This window comes from Chlorocebus sabaeus, chromosome 1 (assembly GCF_047675955.1).
Source record: "Chlorocebus sabaeus isolate Y175 chromosome 1, mChlSab1.0.hap1, whole genome shotgun sequence".
NCBI lineage: Eukaryota > Metazoa > Chordata > Mammalia > Primates > Cercopithecidae > Chlorocebus > Chlorocebus sabaeus.
Genome location: NC_132904.1, coordinates 89,371,465 through 89,394,740, shown reverse-complemented (window position 1 = coordinate 89,394,740; position 23,276 = coordinate 89,371,465). Strand labels below are relative to the sequence as shown.

General features: G+C 38.1%; 1 protein-coding gene across 4 annotated transcripts in view; it reads right to left on the bottom strand.

The window, feature by feature from the left end:
* FAT3 (FAT atypical cadherin 3) overlaps positions 1 to 23,276 on the bottom strand; it is a 698,441-nt gene that overhangs the window by 107,676 nt on the left and 567,489 nt on the right. For all 4 annotated transcript variants that reach the window (XM_073020268.1, XM_038005353.2, XM_073020270.1 and 1 more), the window contains exons 7-9: positions 22,278 to 22,417; positions 6,263 to 6,538; positions 3,496 to 3,706 (exon numbers count right to left, since the gene is read on the bottom strand). In XM_073020268.1, the coding sequence (XP_072876369.1) occupies positions 3,496 to 3,706; positions 6,263 to 6,538; positions 22,278 to 22,417 (627 nt within the window). The remainder of the gene's footprint in view (positions 1 to 3,495; positions 3,707 to 6,262; positions 6,539 to 22,277; positions 22,418 to 23,276) is intronic.

Genomic DNA, 23,276 nt, shown 5'->3' with positions numbered 1-23,276 from the left:
TGTAACATCTATTTCAAGAAGATACTTGCTTATTTTAAAAGACAAAGTATATCTAATAAAGAGGTCATTTTGATTCCAGCCCCCCAAATGTGAATATTAAACAATGTTGTCATTGATGTCAACATGATTTATTACTTTGCAACCTAAACATGGTCATTTTATGATGACAACAATAAAAAGTTCAATGATCTTATAAGTAAACTTTCAAGCTTGCAATGAATAGTGTCATAGAATTGAGTGTGAATCCAACAGGTGATTCACAGACCTTTGTAGGGGAAATCACCTCAACTAAGCAATGGTCACCTTCCAGTGATGGCACCAACATGTAACCTTGACTGATGAATGCTACTGGAGCCAGGGATCTCAGTATTCACTGATTATGGCGCCCCATTGCAGAGTTTCTAGGTAAGTCCTCCCTTACTCCACACCCAGCAGATTTCTTCATACCCAGCAAGACATGCTACGGTGGGGATGATGGGGAGCCAGCTTTTGACCTCAAATATAATTTTATGTGTTTTTTTTGTTGTTGTTTTTTGTTTTTGTTTTTTTTTTTGAGATGGAGTCTCATTCTGCCATCTAGGTTGGAGTGCAGTGGTGCAATCTTGGCTCATTGCAACCTCTGTCTCCTGGGTTTAAGTGATTCTCCTGCCTCAGCCTCCACAGTAGCTGGGACTGCCGGCATGCACCACTACACCTGGCTAATTTTTGTGTTTGTAGAGATGGGGTTTCGCCATGTTGGCCAGGCTGGTCTCAAACTTCTGACCTCGAGTGATCCACCCACCTCGGCCTCCCAAAATGCTGGGATTATCGGCATGAGCCACTGTGCCTGGCCTCAAGTAGAAATTCATAACCCTGCTACCCCATGGCTGCTGATCTGCTTGCGACACCCTTCCAGAATGGTGTGCTCATACATCAGGTCCAAAGTGGGCCCTCCTCCTCTTTCCCTCTTTGACACATTGACCCATTCTCTTGGACTCCACTTCCTGCTTATTCTTTCCTGCTACACTTGAATCCTGAAAAATTGACCTCTGTTTGTTTTTTGGAATCTATGGTCTCTGTAGATTTTTGGTAATTGAATAAAAGCTGTGCTTTTCTTATCATTCCTTATCTAGTACATAACACAGCATCTGCTACAAAGAAGTTGCTCAATATTTGTTGAATGATTGAGAGGAGAGGTAAATCTAAAAATATATTTTAAACTCTCTGTTCATACGCATCTTGGGATCCATATGCCCCGACCCGAACTCAACTCAGTCCCAGTCTCTCTTGTACAATCCTGCCTCAGACTCACCATTGACACCAAACACAAAACTCAAAGTAGATATAAGACCTGAAGCTCTGCACTCAAATTCTGCCTCAGTCCTTCAGGCCAAAATAAAAAGCTTCCGTAGTCACTTTAGAGGACAGGCAGGAGACAGGAAATTTATAGCCCACCAATAAACAGAGTGAAATCTTGCTTATCTGATGTGTGTGAGAAAAGTTAAATAAAACATAATACTTTACACAACCATTTGTCATTTGCTTCAAAGTGCTGAAGTATCTGGGATCTGCCTCTCTCCTACTCTCATCTGGGAAGAAACCTGCTCCCACCCTCGACTGGGAAGAAACCAGTGCAGCCCAGTGTGGGTTTGTCTGTCTGTGAAGAGGCTCACTGGCTATTTCAGATTTATTGTGAACATTGTAATCCTCACTAGTTTCTTACATACAATCAAAGGTCATTTTTTTTTTTTTTTTGAGATATCAGTTGTTCCCATGGTTTTCTGGAAGTTCGTGTTTTCTATATAAAAGGTGTTTTAAGGAAATAACTGTTCCGTCTTGTAGTCAGTTAAAGAAATGACTGGGCACCATGCTGTAGTCTGTAGAGGTCAAAAGATAAGCAGAGCAGTATTTGTGGTTGGATGGTAAGTTAAATTACTCCTTAAGAAACTCCAAACTGACTGAAACATTATCTGGATATCTCAAAGGAGTATAAGTAGCAGGCTTAATGACAAATATAAAAAGCAGGTAGAGACATACAGCAAATGTTTAGAACACGGTAAGAAAAGTAGAAATAAAACCCTATATCTAAATAATTACAGTGACATGAAGCAATGTATATGCATGAAGGAATATGGGGAAAAGAAAAACACACAATATTGGAAAAAACAATAGAAAGAATAAAAAGAGTTGTTGGTTTAGGTGACATTTTCTGGGATGTGATTGAAATATTCATGTTTTGGAAAAGTGTTCTTATATTATTTGTGGAACCCAACGAACAAAGATTATGTAATTAAGTAATAAAAACGTCCTGTGATAAATAAAAGATGTAAAATAGCATTTCTAAGAAAATACTGGTCAGGCTTTAGATTGAAAGGAAATTCCATGGAAACCTAGAAAAAAACAGGTAAATTCTCTCTGGGAACTTTGCTATTATGAATTCTTATCTTTTCTTTTTCTTCTTTTTCTTTTTTTAAATAGAGCTTAGCACAGACCCATGTAAAATGTGAGTGCCTAATACAGGAAATAGTTTTAAGTTATCATTTAATGTAAGAACTACTTTTTAGAAGGTTGTTGGCTTTTCTTTTTCTAAAATTTTTAGTCCAAAACTGTCATCCTAGCATTCATATTTTAATTCAACTCCTCTCAAAAATGCTCTACATTTAAATGAAGGGAAAGAAGCCTTTCCATCCCTGGCATGAAAGGAGATTGCATTTGGCATTATTCACGACAGACATAATGTTGCAGAACATTTTGGAAATAAGTGGCTTGAATATTCAAAAAAGACGGAATGCGGAAGAGAACACAGGCAGAGATAGGATATTTGTCATTTTTAGGTTTTTTTTCTTGCTTAGCTATTCATCTCTCGTCATAAAAGCTTTCTAGCTATCAGTCTTCAAACCGTCAGTAAACTATGGTCTTGCCTTATAGATGTTAAAATTAATTTTAAAACATCTAATTTTTTAAAAATTTAACAAAACAAGAGCCTGTATTTATTTGTCAAGTTCAGCAAGCAGTTCAGAATCCATATCTACCATCTACTCTGCTACTCAGGTTGCCTCCAAAGATGTGAATTTGTGCTGCGAGGTTGAAGGAATTTCTGAAGCCCACAGACCACCTAGTAAACAAAGACTTGTTAAGATTCAATTCACAGAACACCCTGGTAGCCCTCAGATTATCGGTGGCTTTGGTTATTTTAGTCTGAGGCCCTGGCTTGTTGGCCTACAGGTAAAAGCCAGTAAATTTATTGTGTATTTATTTTCTCTTCTCTATCCCAGAAAAATCCAAGATCAAACACAACAAAGGAAACTTTCCTTGCTGTTAATGATGGAAAACCTATTACTGAAGCGTCAAGAACTTTATCCACCATCATCTCCCAAATAGGACAGTGGCTTGGCCAAAAAAGTTCATTTAGAGATGTTCTATTGTTAATGATCTGAATTTTACACGGTGATAAATGCTACTGAGGGTCGAATGCCATGCATTATGCTGAAATTTGTGCAGTGCAACAGCTCTCACCTGCTTCTATGGTATATACGAGTTCTGCATTTTCTCCTTTGTCTTTGTCCAGAGCTGTCACTTGCAGAACAGCTGATCCCAGAGCAGCAGATTCAAACACAGACGCTTCGTACAGTGGGTTGGTAAAATAAGGGCTGTGATCATTAGCATCCTCCACATTCACAATGACTCGGGCCAAGTTTCTTCGATAAGGAAACTCCTGATCTCTGACCTTTAGGCAAAATACAAGAAGTGGTGGGACTCAAATCTTAAATAGCAAAGAACTCACATGGCTATGTCTGGGGTGAAGACAAAATGAAATAATGCATGTAAAGTGCTTGACCCAGTTCCAGGCTTCTAGTAGGGTCTCAATAAATGGTAGTATCGTCGAGTGAGGAAACATTGGGAGGAAATCATGAGCAGGGGTTACAATACCTTTACTGCTCAGCCTAATGTCTGGCCTGTGGTCTGTGCTCAGTCTGTGTGTGTAGAATTGATGCCTTGATATCACACACACAGTGCTGTGCTCTGGCTCTCCCCGTACAATGGCCTCGCCCTTATTAGTGTACACAGCTGATAACAGAATAGTGGATAGAGGCTCTTCTGTAGGGGCAACTAAAGACTGGAATTAATGAACACAATGTAGGTATTTCCATTCATCTATTCAACAAACATTTATTGTCACCTATCTGTCTTAAGTCCTTGGCTTTGCTCTGGTGGTTCAGCAGTGAATTTGATACAGTTCCTGCCCTCAAGAAGCTTAGAGTCAAGTGGGAATACAAACAAGTAAATAGATGGGTATAATGCTCAGGGCTAAGTATTCTCATGGGATGTACTAAAGGTGCTCGCAGAATAGTGAGAAGAAACTAACCTAGCATTTCGCTTCCTGAAAAAGGTAACAAGAACAAGTAGGAGTGGTAAAATGGTGGTGGTAGTAGTGTGTGGCATTTTCAGGCAAAAAAGCCAATATATACAAAAGTCTAGAGTTGAGAGAACCCTGACCATTGGGAAGATGAATCAAATCTTAATTTCTTACTTAGAGAAACGTTAAATAAAATGTCACACTTGACACAACCATTTGTCATTTTCTTCAAAGTGCTGAAGCACCCCCTTTCTGATTTCACCAGAAAACCTTGCTTGGCAGTTTTAAAGTTTCCTTTAGTTTGTATATGGCAGAAGCTTGCAAATAATCATTTCTTTAACCACAAGGTTTTGCTATCATTTGATGTAGCACTAATCAAATATGTGCTCTTGGCTTTTTCAATTTTAAACTCCATACCTGCAGAGAGATGTGAAGAAATTAGAAAATATACCGAAAAGAGCCAACAAAGAGAAAGGGGTTTTCAGAAATAGTACCTAGGAGGAATGAGCAAAATGACTAAAATGGCTTAGCTAGGAGAAAGGCAGTGTAAAGCACTTGTTTGCTCGAAATATTCAATTATGTAAGTGGTAAATGGTAGAGGGTGACCAAATGGATTTCTGAGTTTGTTAAAGAAAGAATGAACAGAAATGGCTTAAAGAATCATGAGAATGGAGTTAGTCACTAGCACAAGGTTTCTGCCCTTCAGGAAAACACATGCAGAATTAGCCCAGTGAATATGCTGAATTTCCCTGTCTACAGACTGGTCTGCCATACCCAAGGACCAAGCTGAACTCTTTATTTGGGGATTGTTGAAATCCAGGTCAGTTCCAATTAAGCGTAAGCTCCTAGAGTGCAGGAACTTTGTCTTTTTTGTATCTTCAGTGCCTAGAAGAGTGTTTGGTGCATAGTAGGTGCTTGAGAAATATATGTTAAACGAATGAATGAAGGGCCAGAGTGATGACTGGAAGACCTCTATAAGTAACGCCATCTGTTTCCTGGAGTCTTAGTTGGAAACTATAGCTAAGTGTATGACACTCAAACTTCCTCTTGTGGGGGAAGGTTTCTAGTCTTATGAAAGAAAAGTAAAACTTAGTGGAACATTACTTTCAGCTGCTTAGGAATTTGTACTGTCTTAGTGTGGTATTTTAGTGCCAATCAGGGCAGAAGATTAAGTCTGTCCTTCTACCTGGTCTTAAAGGAACACTGTGGGGGCTCTGACAGGAAGTGGCTGTGCAATGCTGTGGGGATTCTTGGGTGGTTGGAGGGATAGACTTCAGGCCATAAATTAATCAAGGATGTTTCTTATTAATCTCTACTTCCCAATTATGTGAACTAGTTAAACACTACTCTAAAAGTAAAGCAATTTCTCCTACATAATTTGGAGGTCCCAAGAACACAAACTCAGATTGATACTCTCTGTAGGCTTTAGCATGTATTGAGATCTCTCTTGTGTACCAGTATTTACTACTAGGTCCAATGCCAGTACAATAAGTAATAAATTGGTTTTCCAAATCCTTCCAAGGACTGAGCATTGCATAGGCTGAGTAAATGATTACCCTTGTGATTAACTTCTCATGGAATGTCTTTTCAATTTTTCTTTGAAATCTTCTGGGTGCAAACGAACCCCAGAGCCTGGGAACATGACCTGTTCCTTCCCTCTCAAGTCAGTCTGTTTGGAGCATTTACTGAGCAGCCCCTGCTGCAGAGCTTGTCTAATAGTTTAGTTTGGCAAAAATACAGAGTTGTTATCTAACAACAGTAATTCTTCATGAAATAAAAAGGCAAAAATGAAAGCAATCTCTCTGTGAAAAGACTAAATTTTCAACTACTTATAAAATTTAGGGGCCCTATACTTCTGAAGGCTAATGTGTGTGGCCTGAACAGTCAGTGGTTCTGTAGGAGAGCAAACTAGGATTTCGGTCCTACCATTATGTTGAGAATGTGCTTGTCCTGGGCCTCATGGTCCAGCCTCTCAGCAGTATAGAGCACGCCAGTGCTAGGGTCAATCCGGAATTTTCTCATGCTGATGGAGTCAATGCTGCTATGAACAGTGTAGCTCAGCTTGTGCTTCTCATCTCTATCTGTGGCTTCAATCTGCAAGATCTCTGTGTCTGGAAGCACATCCTCGGAAATTGTCACATCGTAATTCGGCTGAGAGAATTCTGGGCCATTATCATTATTATCCAGCACTTTGATAAATACCTATAGTTAAAAGAAGAGAAGAATGATGACTAATGCCAATTTGCTCATTGCTAATAAAAGTATGCCCTCCCTCCTTTTTTTCCCCCTTCCATGTCCTTGGATCCTAGCTTCTAGCAGCTCTTGCAACACAGAGGAAGCTCTCTTATAAAAACACTCTGTAATTAGAGGTTGACAATAAACGAGTAGTTTATATTAGCAGGAACATAAACTATGAGCTGATCAATATTCTCACTATTAATTGAACAGCTGCAACAGCTACTTGAAGGTGATAATTCCGTGGAATTCTTTGATGCACAATGTATATGATCACAAGGTGACCTTAGTTTGTTAAGGCACCATTATCTTAAGTTCTTATTATGTGTTTCTCTTGGTGGACTTCTGTGGAGGCAGAGACAGAATGGGAAAAGGAGCACAGAAGAGGCAAAGGAGCCAATGGGGTGGGACTCAGAGCAGTCACAGCTTCTCAATGGCAGTGTCCATGCACTGTGGTTGTCCTGATAGGAGGGGTTTAGCAAAGAACATAGCTCTAATGATAGTTAAGGTATGAAGTTTCCCAATAAGTTTCCTAATTGTTTTCTTTCATAAAGCATTTTGTTATGTAAATTTTCAGACAAATATAAAATAGTGTAATGAACACTCCAGTATGTATCACTCAGCTTTGATAATAATCAATTGCTAATCTGGTTTCATCATACTGCCACTCATCCCTGCCTATTTCCCCATGTTATTTTAAAGCAAATCTCACCCATCATGTAATTTCAGTATGCATCTTTAAAAGACAGGACTCTTAGAATAAACACAAACACATACAATCCCATTGCTGCACCTAGGCAGAGAAAAGAGTAGTTCCTTAATATCATCAAACAGCCCATTGGTGTTCATACTTCTCTAATTGTTTTTAAGTATTTTTTTTATCACATATATGTGTATATATATATTCATAATTTCTTTTAATCAAGATATGCAAATAAGGGCCAAACATTGCATTTGGTTGATACATCCATAAATGGGTTAATTATATTTTAATTTATAGGTTCTCCTTCAAACTTTTCTCTTACTATTTCCTTGGATTTTTTACGGAGTTATTGCTAGTATTGAAGAAACTGAGCCATTTTTTCTTTAGTTTCCACAGTCTGAATTTTCCTTATAGTGCCCCTGTGGTTTTGTTTTACATGTCCCTCTGTACCCTGTAGTTCTTATAAACTGTTTGATCTAAAAGGTTTGCTAAGATTCAGTTTCCTTTTTTCTTGTTCTTTGTTTTTTTTTTTTTTTTGACAAAAATCCTTGATGAGTGATTTAGTGTACTTCCATCTGGAGATACATAGTATCTGGTTCTCTCTCTTGTTCTGTGATATTAGCAGACACTGGCAATCATTATACAGATAATCCATTAAAAATTTCAGATTGATAATGTTCTAATTCTATTATTTTCTTCCTTATTTATTAGCTGGAATAGTTCTCTAAAAAGAAACTTCTCAACTATTTGGTTACTGTGAAGTACATTTCACATAGGAAAGGTAGGATAAATAATTCTTTCCCTTTATTATTTTGAAATAGTGAGTTGGTTCCTTAGCTCCTCCCAAAGTGACAAATGAGGTACTCTTTTTCAACCATTATTATGAACTCATGAATTTAATCACATCCGATTTGTTCCTCTCTATTGCAGTTATTATATTAATGATGCATAAATAGCCCTACCTTGGCCTGTAGGAGCCTCTTCCAGTTAGTTCTTGACATCTTTTGACATAACTCTAGTATTCTAAGATAGCTTCCTTGCTTTCTGATAATTGCTACCAGTAATTTTTTCCAGTGTTATTTTGCACATTTTCTGCCCCAATCTTGAATTACCCATTTCTCCAAAATTGCTTGTTTTCTTTTTAGTTACAAATGATACTTAGATACCATGATCCACTGCTAGGAATACTTATTGCTACTGGATTGGCTATTATGTTTCAGTTTTATTCACTGGACAGAGTCAGGAAAGGTTTGTGGTTTTTTAAAAATAAATATTTCATGAGTTCATATTGCTACTTCCTATTCAAAATTAGAGCATCAAGGTTTTTACTTAATCTCATTGTTTTTACATTTGTATCTCCTTTTTCTCATGCTGAAATTTCTCATGCTTAATGACATCATCAAAATTATTCATTGCTTTATTTGAACCACATGCACAAAAATCTCAGAATAATTCCAACATTCTTATTATAATTATAATTATGATCATTAAAAATAATTTTCATATTATTTTATAGTTCTTTTTATTTTTATAATTGTATAGGTATAATTATAATAATAAAATAAATTATAATTTATTCCTAGTTGGATAAATAATTGCAATTATTTTAGCATAATTGCAATTAAAAATACTATCTACTTTCTATCAGGTGCTATACAGGTTTAAGAAGAACAAGCAAGAATAACCAGGAATTTATCCAACTAGGAATATATAGTCAAACCAGTGTGTTCAAAGTCACTTAGAATAGATCTTCTTGGTATAGATGTGCCACCAACTAGATATACATCTAACATCGTTTGTTTCCATTTGTGTTCAAATTTTAGACTTGCTTTTTAAATATTTAATTTAATATTATATGTAAAGGTACCAAAGTTAAATTTACAAAAAATATATATTCAAAGCAGTTCAGCTTCTATACCTTCCCCCTACACTCTATTCCCTTCTCCTACAGATAACTTTACAAAAATGTATGGTTTACTCATCAAACATTTTGTTAATATAAACATACTTTATACACTCTTTCCTGCCATGCTATTTCATTTAACATTACAGTTACAATTAACATAACATTAACATCAGTTCTCAACTGGGGAGGGTTTTGTCTTCCAGGGGGCATTCAGTAGTGTCTGGAGGCATTTTTGGTTGTCACACTTGGAGGAGGGCTGTTACTGACATCCAGTAGGTACAGGCCAGGGATGCTGCTAAACATCCTACAACACACAGGACAGCCCCCGCAACAAAGAATTATCTGACCCAAAATATCAGTAGTGTTGCTGTGGAGAAACCCTGCATTATATCCTGAAGATAATGCCACAGAAGTACAGAGATACTCTTCCAGTGAGTAGATGAATCAGTTAATTTAACTAGTTTTCTACTGGTGTTCATTTAAGATGTCTCCAATTTTTGTTCTTAGAAAGAGTGTGCAAGGAAGAGCCTCGTGCCCATTTTTAAAATATTTTTTGCTAGCATATATTTGGGTTCTAGAATTGGGATGGTTGGATCAAAGTACAGGTGCTTAGTTTTATTATTATATATGTTTCCATATTTCCCCTGCCCAATGGTTTTATCATTTTGCATTCCCATGATAATATATAAGAATGATTGTTTCCACAACCTTGCCAACATAATATGTAGTAAGACTTCTAGATGTTTTGCCAATCTGATAGATGAGAAATGGCATTTCAGTATAGTTTTAATTTACCTTTCTCGTATTTTTGAGTGAGGTTGGAGAAACTTTTCATATATTTAAGATCCATTTGCATTTCTTTTTCTGTTAAATTATTTGCATCTCATCTCATTCTTCTACAGGTTAGACGGCCTCTCGTTCTTTATTTTTGGAAGTTTGGTGATATAAATTGCAAATATGCTTTCAATTTTGTCATGTATATTTATTTTGTTTATGGTGTTTTTTTTTTTTTTTTTTTTTTTTGCCATGCAAAAGTGAATACATCAATCTTTTTCCTTATTATTTCTGGATGTTAATTCATAGTTTAGAATATTTTTTGAGCTTTCAGGTTATAAATGGACACATTCATTTTAAAACATGCATTTGCATGTTTTCTTTTCTTTCATTTACATCGCTAATCAAGTTGGAATTTTTCCTGGCATACTGCGATTATTTTCCATATGGCTCTCCATTTATCTCAATGCTACTCTTTAGAAGACCATCACTTCCCACTGATTTGAGAAGCCACCTTTATTGTACTCTATATTTACACATGCAGTTAGCATGTCTGGATTTTTCTATTCAGCTCCATTGGTTTATCTGACTTCTTATGTATCAGTACCAAAATGTCTTAATTATAGAGGCTTTATAGTACATTTTAATGTTTGGAAAGGCTAGGCTCTCTTTTCCTTCTTTCTCATGGTTTTCCTGGCTATTCTTGCTTGTTCTTCTTAATAAACCTGTATAGCACCTGATAGAAACTGGATAGTATTTTTTATTGCAATTATGCTATAAGGACAGGTTAATAAAGGAAAACTGACTTCTTTCCAATGTAGTCTTCCTATCCAAGAATATGGTTTGTCTTTTTTCATTTGTTCAATCTACTGTTTTACCTTTCCGGGAACATTTAGTTTTCCTTAAATAGGTTTTGAACACATTTTAAAGTTTATATATGTACTACCCTAAATAGAGTCTTCTTTTCCAATATATATTACACTGTTTTTTTTTTTTTTTTTTTGGTTGTATATATGTAGGCTATTGATTTTTGTATGTTAAATTTTTAACCTGTTATTTTAATAAATTTTCCTATTACTTATAGAAGTTTTTCCTTTCAGTCTTTTGAGTTTTTCAGATATATAATTATACTACATACAGAGATAGTTCTACCTTTTTCTTTATGACACAAACTGGTTTATCTTGTCTAATTGCGTTGGCTATTACAGCATGACAGTAAATAGTAGTGAACATAGTGATGCTCTTGTCTGATTCCTGACTAACAGAAAAAATCCTCTAGTTATTCTCTATTAAATATTATGCTAGTGTTTGGCTATATTTCAGAACATTATTTACTTTTAAAAATAAATGCAACCAGATTATGGCTATCTGCATAAATGGCTGCACTATCACTCACTTTGGTACAAATATGCCTTTTTTGAGGAAGAGACAAGCGGTGGTGCTATCACCTCTGTGCCAGGATAACTTGCCATTCCGAGTCAGCTGGACATGGGACAAGTTTGCCCTGTAGTAGTTTGTGGTAGAAAAAGGGTTAAAAAGTGTGCCAGTAAAGTTTTGGGTATTGTTCTTATCTCCACTGTATTTGCAGAACCATACTAGATTCTTTGAATGCCAATTCTTTCATTCAGAAAGTTCAAGTTAACTTAGTCAAGATGCTAAAATATTTGTGTTCAGTTATATTAATGGGAGGAAAAAGCCTTTCCGGCCAGCAAGCCTGCCCTGACCTTCATGAAGTTTCAAAGTTGATGTGCTCTTGAAAAGCTTGCCTCTTTTTGCTTGCTTTGTCTTAAGCCTAATCTACAGTCAGAACAAGTGTTTCTCTGTAAAAGACTTCCTTCTCCTCATTTACTTTTTATTTCCCACAGTCGGGGCCATTTGTGAGCTCCTGAACTAACAAACAAAGCAAAGTAACTCTCAAAGATGTTGTGTTCAAAATGGTAATTGAAATGCCTAAAGAAATACAATGAAATCAAAGCAGGAGGAAACTCGAATATAGGAAGTCTCTTCAGAGCTGGTTTCAATGCTGCCCACCACAAACACTTTGGGTTTTGCAGGCTCTTCTAAGCTAAGTCTGGGTAGATGCCAAGCTCTGCTTCACAAAGGCTCATGGTATAAAGTGTCCATGGGGCGAGCTGTAGGGTGAAGGCGCTGTCTTTTATTAGAACCAATTAAGTCCTAAATTACTGAAATTCTCTTCTGCCTCTGCTGGCATTTCAAAACCGTATTTAAAACATTCTATAGTTGTGATTTCAAGGGTGAAGCCCCTTGTATTCTCCTCAAGCTTGTAAGTTTTGTTTTTGAATGTATAAGTGGAAATATCACATCAGCTCGTACTTGTTTTACAGTTTATAAATCTGTATCACATTCATTTCCTAGACTTTATTATTTATGGTTTACCAGTGGGGAAAATGAGAATTGGAGAAGTTAAAAGATATGGCTGAAGTCCCTATGTCAAGGCCAGACTCAACCCCAGGTATTACAGAGCCAATTGTGTATTCACCTCATCCTATCATTTCCGTGTGCATTAAGTTACACACACATTAAAAGTAAATGCACGTAACATTTATACAGACAATGTGTACAAATATTATGTACTTTGCTATAGAGAAATCCTAATTTACAAAATAGATAACTGATTCCATTCTCATTTCAGGAAAATTCATATGAGGTTATTTTAAATATAAAGATCCCTGGTCCCTTTAAAATTAGAATCTATTTTCAAAAATTGATCTCCTCATAAATTGTCAAGCCCAGATCTATTATACACAGTAAAATTTTATTATTATTATTGTATGAGACAGGGCTTTCCTCTCTCTCCTAGGCTGGAGCACAGTGGCACAATCATGGCTCACTGTAGTTTCAGACTCACACCTCAGCCTCCCAAGTAGCTGGGACAATCGGAGTGCACCACCAGGACCGGCTAATTTTTTGTTTTGTAGAGATGAGTTCTCACTATGTTACCCAGGCTGGTCTCAAACTCCTGGCCTCAAGTGATCCTTCCACCTTGGCCTCCCAAAGTGTAGGGATTACAGGCGTGAGCTGCCACACCTTGCTGTAGGGTTTTTTTTTAATTAAAAAAGAAAGTCTTACATTTTAAGATTTGGCTTGCTGCCTTATTTTATCTGTATACATTTGTAGTTGTTCCAGCATTTTCCTAATCTAAATACACAAGGGAAGTGTAGGCCAGTGCCTTTTTTTTTTTTTTTTTTTAGATGGAGTCTCGCTCTGTCACCCAGGCTGGAGTGTAGTGGCATGGTCTTGGCTCACTGCAACCTCTGCCTCCCAGGTTCAAGTGATTCTCTCACCTCAGCCTCCCAAGTAGCTGGGACTACTGGTACATTCCACCACCCCCGGCTAATTTTTGTATTTTTAGTAGAGACGGGGTTTCACTATGTTGGCCAAGCTGGTCTCGAATTCCTGACCTCGTGATCCGCCCGCTTTGGCCTCCCAAAGTGCTGGGATTACAGGCGTGAGCCATCGCACCCAGCCAGCCACTGCCTTTTGCACTGCCAAGAGGCAGATGACAGAAAAGGAGATGAAAGAAAAACCCTGATGAGGGAGATGCCCTGTGGGAGTCTGTTGTTCTAGGGAATCATAGAGCAGCTTTAGCAAAAGTGATTTGTTTCTTCTCCACTTTTAAGTAGGTTCAGGATGAAGGGAGGCCATAAAACAAAGTCCACATCTTCAAGGTAAAAACCTACTTTTAAAGGAAGCAGGCCAATTAGAAACTCCAAACACAGCAGTTAGAGATGACAGAGGAGGAATGAAATCCTCAAAGCACTGAAGGTCAAGACTAACCTTAGGGATTCAGGTCACAGCCCTACCAGCCCTAATACATGCAAGTCCTTTGGGAGAAAGACTGGCCAATTTCATTAATTGCCTTTGTGAGGCTTTAGAACTTTGGAGATTATCTGAAAGAGATTTTTTAATCTCAAATTTGGCTGTGGAGCATACAGATACAAGTTGATTTTCCTATCTTTTAAATTTTATTTTAATTAATTAATTTTTGAGACAGGGTCTTTGGAGTGTAGTGGTGTGATCATGGCTCACTGCAGCCTCGACCTCCCAGGCTCAGGGGATCATCCTGCCGTCCAAGTAGCTGGGATTTATAGGCGTGTGCCATGCCTGTCTAGTTTTTTTTAGTTTTTGTAAATTCTGGGCTGGTCTTGAACACCTGGGCTCAAGCAATCCTCTTGCCTTGACCTCTCAAAGTGTTGGGATTATAAGCATGACCTCTATACCCAGGCCTTTAATTTTTTTTAGAGACAGGGTCTCAGGGCATGATCATAGCTTACTATGACCTTGAACCTTTGGGCTCAAGTGATCCTTCTGCCTCAGCCCCTTGGGTAGCTGAAACTATGTATGCATGTGACCACCACACCTGGCTAATTAAACAATTATTATTATTATTATTATTATTATTATTATTATTGCAGAAACAAGTTCTCATTGTGTTGTTCAGGCTAGTGTTGAATTCCTGGCCTCAAGTGATCCTCCTGCCTTAGCCTCCCAAAATGTTGGAATTACATGTGTGAGCCACCGTGCCTGGCCTTCCTACCTTTATAAGTTTAAAGGATTACTTGAATAAGAAGAACATTAAAACCACAAAATCACATGAGTCCCTGAATCAAATCAATGTAACTTTTAGATTATAATTTGGACATGGCTGTCTCTGCATTTTTTCATAATAACAATAATAGCCACACACATATTTTACAGCTAATTTTAAGTGAGAAATAAACATTAATAAAGCCTGTATGTGTCTAGCATATCACAGAGTCCAAGAATCTTCTCGTAATAGCTTATTTCATCTTATAATTTATGAGGCATATAAAGTTTTATCCTCATTATGCCGAAGAAACTGAGTCTCAGAACGACTGAGCTGCCTTCTATAGTAACACAGACAGCAATTGGTTAAGTGCTAACTTCAACTTGGGTTGCCTAATTCTGAGTTGGTGCTCCTTTCATCATACCAGATGATTTCAATAATGAGTTAAAATGTGTATTTCATATATATAAAAGTGTAGGAAAATGTTCCTGGACTCGTGTATGATTTTGAGAAGAAGCAAGTTTATATCTTTTTACCTGTGTACACCTAGGCAGGCCACCTGAGCAGTCTGTGTCTCAATTTCTCACTGGAAATGAGTGTAATGATAACACTTGATTTAAGTATCCCAGAGTTACAGGGAAAAGAAGCTTAAGAATGAGCCTTATGGCCAGGTGCGGTGGCTCTGTGGGAGGCCAAGGCGGGTGGATCACTTGAGGTCAGGAGTTCGAGACCAGCCTGGCCAACATGGGGAAATCTCGTTTCTACTAAAAATACAAAAGTCAGCTGGGCATGGTGGTGGGCGCCTGTAGTCCCAGCTACTCCAGAGCCTGAGGCAGGAGAATTGCTTGAACCTGGGAGGTGGAGGTTGCAGTGAGCCGAGATTGCGCCACTGCACTCCAGCCTGGGTGATAGAGTGAGACTCTGTCTCAAAAAAAAAAAAAAAAAAAAAAGCCTTATTACTTCAATAATTATTATATAAATACCAGGTATCTATATTACTATGTATTTTCATCCATTAACTCTTTGAAAGAGCCATGTTCTAGTTTCATTTAAACTTGCTCTAATGATGCAGTAACTCAGATTGGTTTGGCAGATATATGGGGAAAGTTGCTAAAATTCATAATTTCTCATCCTTGGTAATGTGTGTCTCTGGGGCCCAAAAGCTCAGTGGGTTGAAGTGAGAGCTATAAGGAGGCTGAAGTATTTTGCTCTCTTCTTTGAATGGCTGACTATCAGACATTCTGATAGCCACAGGCAGCATCACGTTCCCCAAGCTGCCATCTTAAGAGTGTCTCCTTCGTAACTAGTAGGGCCAGGTGAGTTTCTTTTCCTGCATTAGAACAGATATCAAAAATTTAATCTTGCTTTTAAGAGATAGCATTGTGTAGTGGTTAAGAGAGCAGGATCTGGAACCTGGATATAAACCCTGATCTACTCAAGTTATTTAACTTGCTTTGCCTCTCTTTCCTTATCTGTAAAGCAGGCATGACAGTAGTACGTTATTTTTCTATTTGTACTATAGGCTGGGTGCAGTGCCTCATGCCTATCTATAATCCCAGCACTTTGGGAGGCCGAGGCAGGCAGGACTAAAGCCCAAGAGTTCAAGACCAGCTGGGCAATGTGGCAAAAACCCAACTCTAAAGAAAATACAAAAATTATCTGGGTGTGGTGGTGCATGCCTATAGTGTCAGCTACTTGGAAGGCTTGAGGTGGGAGGATCGTTTGAGCCCAGGAAGTCCAGGCTACAGTGAGCCGTGATTGTGCCACTGCACTCCAGCCAGGGTGACAGAGTGAGATCCTGTCCTGGGGGGAAAAAAAAAAAAGTTACCATAAACTTAGAAGCTTAAAACACTGATTATACCATAGTTGTGTAGGTGAGGACTCACGGACGAACTCAAGGGTTGGCATGAATGTGTTCCTTTCTGGAAGCTCTGGGGATGACTGCCCCAAGCTCATTCAGGTTATTGACCAAATATAGTTCCTTGTGGTTGTAGAACGGAGGTCTCTGGTTTCCCTGCTGGCTGTCTGCTGGGAGTCTCTCTCAGCTCCTTAAGACTGCGTTAATTCCTTGCCATGTTGCTGCTTTCACATTCAAATTAGAAATGATGTCTCAAGTCCTTCTCACATTTTGAATCTCTTACTTCCCCTTCTGCTGCCTCTCTTCTGACTCCAGCTGGAGAGTTATCTGCTTAAGGGCTCTTGTGATTCGACTAGGCCTACCGGGATACTCCAGGATCCTCTCTGTATCTTAAGATTTATACCCTAATCATATCTGCAAAGTCCCATTTGCCATGTAACATAACATATTCATGAATCCAAAGATTAGAACATGAACATCTTCTTGGGGAAGTGAAGGAAGGAGAGCCCTGTTGCCTACCACAAATACCACCTGCTTCACTGAGTAACTGTAAGAGTTAAATGATTTTGTTTTTAAGGATAAATATATGTAAACGCTTGGGTTTTTAAATCTATTTCATGTGTTTTAGTCTGTTATAGTCATTATTCCATTATTCTTTTGGATATTCATATTATCCCATCTTTAATCAGTGGAAATCCATTTGAGTTTCCTCTTGTCATGCTTTACCATGATTCCAGTAGGCTTTTCTGTCAGGAAAAGATGCCCTAGGCTCCTGCTCCAAACCTGCAATTACCCATTTCTATGCAGAATCCTGACTCCTTTCCATGGTAAGTGGTATGTAAAGACCACAGTCTGGGCACCATGGGTAGAATTCCTCTTAAAATGACTTTGTAGTGCTACTTTATGTTTGGATGGATGATAACCCCATCCTCCTAGGCATTTCATTATTCCCACTCCTTATGGGCCTCTGTTTCTACCTGGATACTCTCTATTCCTTCCCTGCCCATAACAGCCAATGCTCCTTGTGATTCCTCAACTCTTTTCCAACCAGACACAGTCCCGATTCCTTCAACCTTTTCATCCTCCTGTGCCAGACACCCTTCAGACATCCTCACTCATCTCTGGGCTTCTAAGACATTAACACGAGGAACACTTCTGTAATGTTTAGTACTGGTAGTACCCCTTTCTCCCACAGACTCTTCCTTTAAAAAAAAAAAATTCTCAAAGAGAGTTAACTTCCCGTTTGCTGTCCAGGGCTTTGGTGGACAAACAGTCCTTCTTAACCCAGAACAATAGTGCTTTGAAACACTATGGATAACAGGCAAGCCCAGTGACAGAGCTGGGGAGCCTTCAGAGGACAATGATTCCCCCAGATATGTGCATATGTTTCCCAGGGAGTGTTGGGGGCTGCATGTTGAAATTTTTAACTAGAGTTACTGGCTGAAAAAAAAAAGTGTTAAGGAGTTAGTTTATCTTAACCATTTTTAGATCACATACCCATTTGAACATCTGATGAAAATTATGGACTTTCTCTCTAGAAAAACATATACACATGCCAAAATTTACTAACAAGTTCATGGGCTTCAAGGACCTTTTAGGAACACAAACTGTTTTGTAGGGTTCAAGTTGTTTGTATAACTAGGTCCTGATTTGCACGTGTTTGTTAGAGACAGCAGGATTTGAAGTGGGGCAGGGGTCTGGATAAGAAGGCATCAGGGTGCTGGTTTAAAATCACTCCAGTGAACATTAGTCATTCTTCGGTCCAGGAAATTGCTAATTCCGGTGCCAGTTCATGCACTATCTGCTATCATTCCACATTAGTAGTGTAGAGAATGAATAAGCTTTTAAAACTTGGGATAATTCTCGGGACACAGCAAGCACTAAAAAATGCCAGTTGATTTTAGGCAAAGAGAAGACTATTACAGAGCCACCAAAGGCGGCCATCCTGGGATGGCACATGAGGAACTGGGAAAAGCCCACTAAGATACCTTTGGCCTGGTGTGGCCACAGAGCCCTTGACAAATTCTACCTCATGTGCACTGAGGGTGCCTTAAGGCACTGTCTTGTACTTTCCACCCCAGAACAAGTCAGAAAGTATCCAGAATAGCCCTCACTAAAGGACGGGGATGCAGCCACTGGATCTTCCACTTCATCTGAGGCACTTCATCTGAGGTAGATTCCATGTGTGCCTCAGAGAAACTAACAGGTGATAGGAATAATAATAATAGCAGTAGTAGCTAGTATTAACTGAATTCTTACTACATTTAGACCTCATGCTGATACTCTGCATGCATAAACTCATGTAATCCTCATAGCAACTCCCATGTTGTAGGTATTGGCACCTCCAAACAAGAAGACCAGGGTGCAGAGAAGTTAGGTGACTTGCTTGAGGTGACTCATCTGTTTTGTGGCAGAGTGGAGATTGGGATGCAAAATTACCTGCTACAAAGCCCATGTTGCCAGATACTAACATTGTATTACAAAAAGCATAATAATATCCCCTACAAAATAAAGAACTAGTTTATGTAGAGGCCCTTGTCCATCTTGCTAGGAGGTTTTTGTCAATGTTGGGATGCTATATTCTTACGTTTAGTTCACTGGAATCTTTTCAGCCTAAAACCCACAGGACCTTCTTATGTTTTGTGCTCACACTAAGGAATCTCAGTAAAGAAAAGGATGTTTATCATTAGATATTGTAGCTCTGAGGCACAAGAATCCTGTGAGAGTTGGGAGAATAGGACAAAACTGAAGGTGAAGGAAGGGTTTTCATGTGGACACAGAATCACTGAGGATCTGATTTATTTGACATTTGTGAAGCCAAGTTCAACATGTTGTTTATGGATGACTTGAAGCCCTGTCATATCATGTTTTATGATTCCAAATGAACAAAGCAGAGAAAAGTTCCCGCAGGGAAACTGAACAGGTGTTTTGGGGCTACAGGACATTTATTTAGTTTTATGGTGAAGGTTATCTATTTGATGGTAGAATCATTAAGTTGCCCAGGGTCATGCATGGGAACATGCTTTCATGGTTTCTAAAAGAAATCCAGAATGCCTTTTATTTCCCAAAACATCCTTTTGTAAAAGTGTTCTTGACATGGAGGGTGCTGACTAATTCAAAGAAGCACTCCCACTACCACCGCCGGGAAAGCTGTGGTAAATATGAGAGAGGCCTGGACTGGCAGGGGCTGGTGAGGTGGTCAGGCCCTAAGATAGCTCAGTAGACAGAGTAATGACTTCCTGATGGTAATACCAATGACATACAGGTATGTACTTTGGAAACTCTTAGTTCCCACTTCGTACAAAGGTCATGACTCTGGAGACACAGAGTGACTTGAATGCTTTTGACAAGAAAATCTCTTGGCATTCTCTATTAACTTCCTTATCTTGGCCCTACCAAAAGGTACCTCAACGTTCACCTAATTCTCTAACTCCTTCTAGACAGCCCTGGAGATAAGCCTAACTGTATACTAGTCAGAAACAAAATAAACAAAAACAGGACTCAAACGGTATGTACATTCAAAGTTTTGTAATACATGTTTTCATATTAACTTGAAAAAAATGAGCGCATGTCAGTCACCTGGATTTAAAACTCTGAATCACTGTGACCTTAGTCCTTAGCATCTAGAACTGCTCCTAGCCCATGGTAAGAACTCTAAAGATATTTGTGAAACAAATGCTGTTAAATGATTTCTCATCTGGTTCTAATAAAATTCTAAAGTTAAAGTATCATTGATAATTTTTGTTGTTGTTAACATGAATTAGTTTTGTGCTTTGGAGATCCAGCGTATCTGCTGCGTAGACTCTGCTGAATATGTATCTACTATTCATTCACTTGTTCTAAAAATATTCAATTTTTAAAATATCCATAATGGTATTCTGGGCACACTGAATACCATTTAATTCAACTGGTATGAAACTCTGGAGAAAAGTCTGGAAATGAATACGGTTTCATGCTTTATTTGTATTTTACTCAAATATGTCTTATGGTTTTAAGTGGCACTAAAAAGTCAAGGTTGAATATGCTAAGACAAGGCTAATTTTTAAAGCTTCACTTCCCATTTAAAATGGATTAACACTTAAGACAGCAATACAGCAGGTGGGTTGTTTTGTATTCGTCTTTGGGGGCGTGCTTTTGGACTGTGTGGTTCTCATAACACCCCAGCCATGGGTTCTTTCCATGTGTCTATATTTTAGCCTTGAAAATACCCTGGAACAGCATGGTTTTCGATAGGGTGACTATATAATTTATCGTCCCAAATGGGGCAATTTTGAGAGTTAATGGGGTCCTTGACCCTGGCTGCATGTCAGAATCACATAGGATTTCTGTGGCTGTATTTATTGAATTTCATATTTTAGAAAACTAATTTTGGTTTATTGTTACATTCTACATTCTTTGCATTTCATTTTGCTGATCAATGAACAATATATTACTTTTATATAACAACTATGAATAGTCAGTTAAGGGAAGGAGAATAATTACGCCAATGCCACAGACATAAATGGGACTCTTTAAGGCAAACAGGGTCATATGATCATCCTAGTTACTAGGAAAGGACGCAGGCTGGAGGATCAGAAATTGTTTCACACTGGCTGCTGTATTATGTGCAAGTCACTTCTCCTCTCTAAGGTTTTAGTTTATTCAAATGAAAAGCAAGGAGTTGTACTAAAATGAACCCTATTGTTTTCTTCAAATTCTACCATTCTTTGATTATAAACAGATTCAAAGGAAAGAGTTTCATTATATTTTTCAAATAGTCTCAAACTAAGAGGCAGCTGGCTAGGCAAACACATGAAATATTCATCCTCTCTTCTTTTTAAAACAACATAGTTGCAAATGCTTACATCATATTTAAGATGAATCAACGCTTGTTTCAGGGTTGGCAAAAATTTCATCTTCACTACCTGAAGCATTGTGTTCAGAAAGATTCTAAGGACACATCTGGGCTCAGCAGAAAAATGGGCCTTGATGAATTAGTGATGCCTTCTGGGGTTAGAGGAACCTCAGAGCTCAGCAGGGACTAAGAGAGGGGTTACAGCATATGCATATGTGCCAGCTCTCTGCCATAACTGGCCTAGGTCTCTGGTGCTAAAAAATAAGACAACAAAATCTTCTCATATTTAGTACAAGTCTGCCTCATATTGATATGTAACACTGTGCTAGTCTCAGAAAGATGTACTAAGCCACATGAGAAGCCCAAGGATTTTCTTTTCCTCCTGCTCTCAATGCCCTTTCACATGTGCTCAGGTTGCAAAGTATGAGGAGTGGTCCTCGACCCTGGCTGTATAACAGAATCACATAGCATTTCTGTGGTTGGGGTCCAGCCACTGGTGTTTTTAACTTCTCACCACAACCAAAGGGTTCTACTATACAGACAGCAAGGATAAAGAGGCTAGAATGGCAGAAGAGAGTCCGGACACCTAGATCCCAGTCCCTTTTCTTTACTAAGGCTGCATGACCTTGGATACATTACTTAGCTTATCTAAGTCTATAAATGAATTTGGACTCTTAGGTATTCTTTAGCTATAACTTTCTGTGATTAAAAAAAAAAATGAGGAGGTAAAGAATAATATGGTGTGTTAACTCAAGTAAAATAGATGTCCTCCTCTTTGTAAATTCAAGGAAAGTTGACTTTATTGTCAAACAGAAAAATCTACAGTAGATGATCAGGAAACAAACACGCATCACTTTTCCATGCATGATCAATCACAACTTCTTGAAAGCGGCAGCTAAGTCCTATGATATCATCTACAGAATCCCTTTTCTTAATTGTTCTTGAAAATGGTTTTTGTAAACACTAGAAAACCATGGACATAATTTACTACTTCCATTACATTTTTTTTTTTTTCATTGCTTGCACCCCTGACTTTGGCAGCTATTTCAGCATTCCTGCTATTCAGTAATTTAACATCTCACCTGAGTGACAGCAACATTTGTCCCATCAGTGACTTCCACACTCATATTATAGATGGACCTCTGCTCTGCGTCCAAAGGTTTTGCGATGACAATTGTCCCAACACCCTTCTCTGCGTCAAAAGCGCTGTCAAAATTCCCCCCTGATGATTTCACAGAAACATGAAATTAGCAAATCTGAGAACTTATTACATGTATTATATCATATATCTTTAAAGGGAGCTCTTATACAGAAATATTTTTTTGGTAGGCATCCCTATGGCTCAATTTTGTACATCTTATATGGGACCTCTTTATTTCTAATTTGATTCATAGTTCAAAACACAGCCTCTACAATGCATAACAAATGTCACGAAAAAGGAATGTATTGCAAAGAAAAACCTCAGCAGTAAATGTTAGAGTAGTGAAGCATAAACTGACCCCATTAAATATTTAGAAACCTAAAGGCCCTTCAACCTCTTGCGGCTTCACCATTAGAAATTTGTAGATCTTTTTGTTTTTTCCAAAGTAGATTAAATTCTAAGTAAATAAATAGTCCAATTATTATTAATAGAATGAGTACACATTTAAAATCTATTCCAGGATTGATGGTAAACATTTGGCTGCTAGAATTCAGATTCCCTTAATTAAATGTCATAAATAAAATTATGAATTCTAAACAGTAAAAAAAAAAAGCAAAAAAATTTTCATATCAAAAATCTATATCTGCGAGCTGGGATATTTATAGAAATACTTATGTTGCCATCTTGGTAGTGTAAATTATTTTTCTCCTAAAAAGGCAGAAAGCCTAGGGAGAGTCACAAAATAAAATTGGGAAAGAAGTAGAAGAAAACATCAGCTTATATGACACCAAATTACAAAACAATTTACATGAAAGTTTAGAAAACTTTACTTTCCCCTCAATCCCCTGGCCACATGTAACTCACAGCCCGTGAGTGATGTGCTTAAGACAACACTGCTGTTGTTGAAATCACTGCTGATGTTTCCACCTCTGGCAACCAA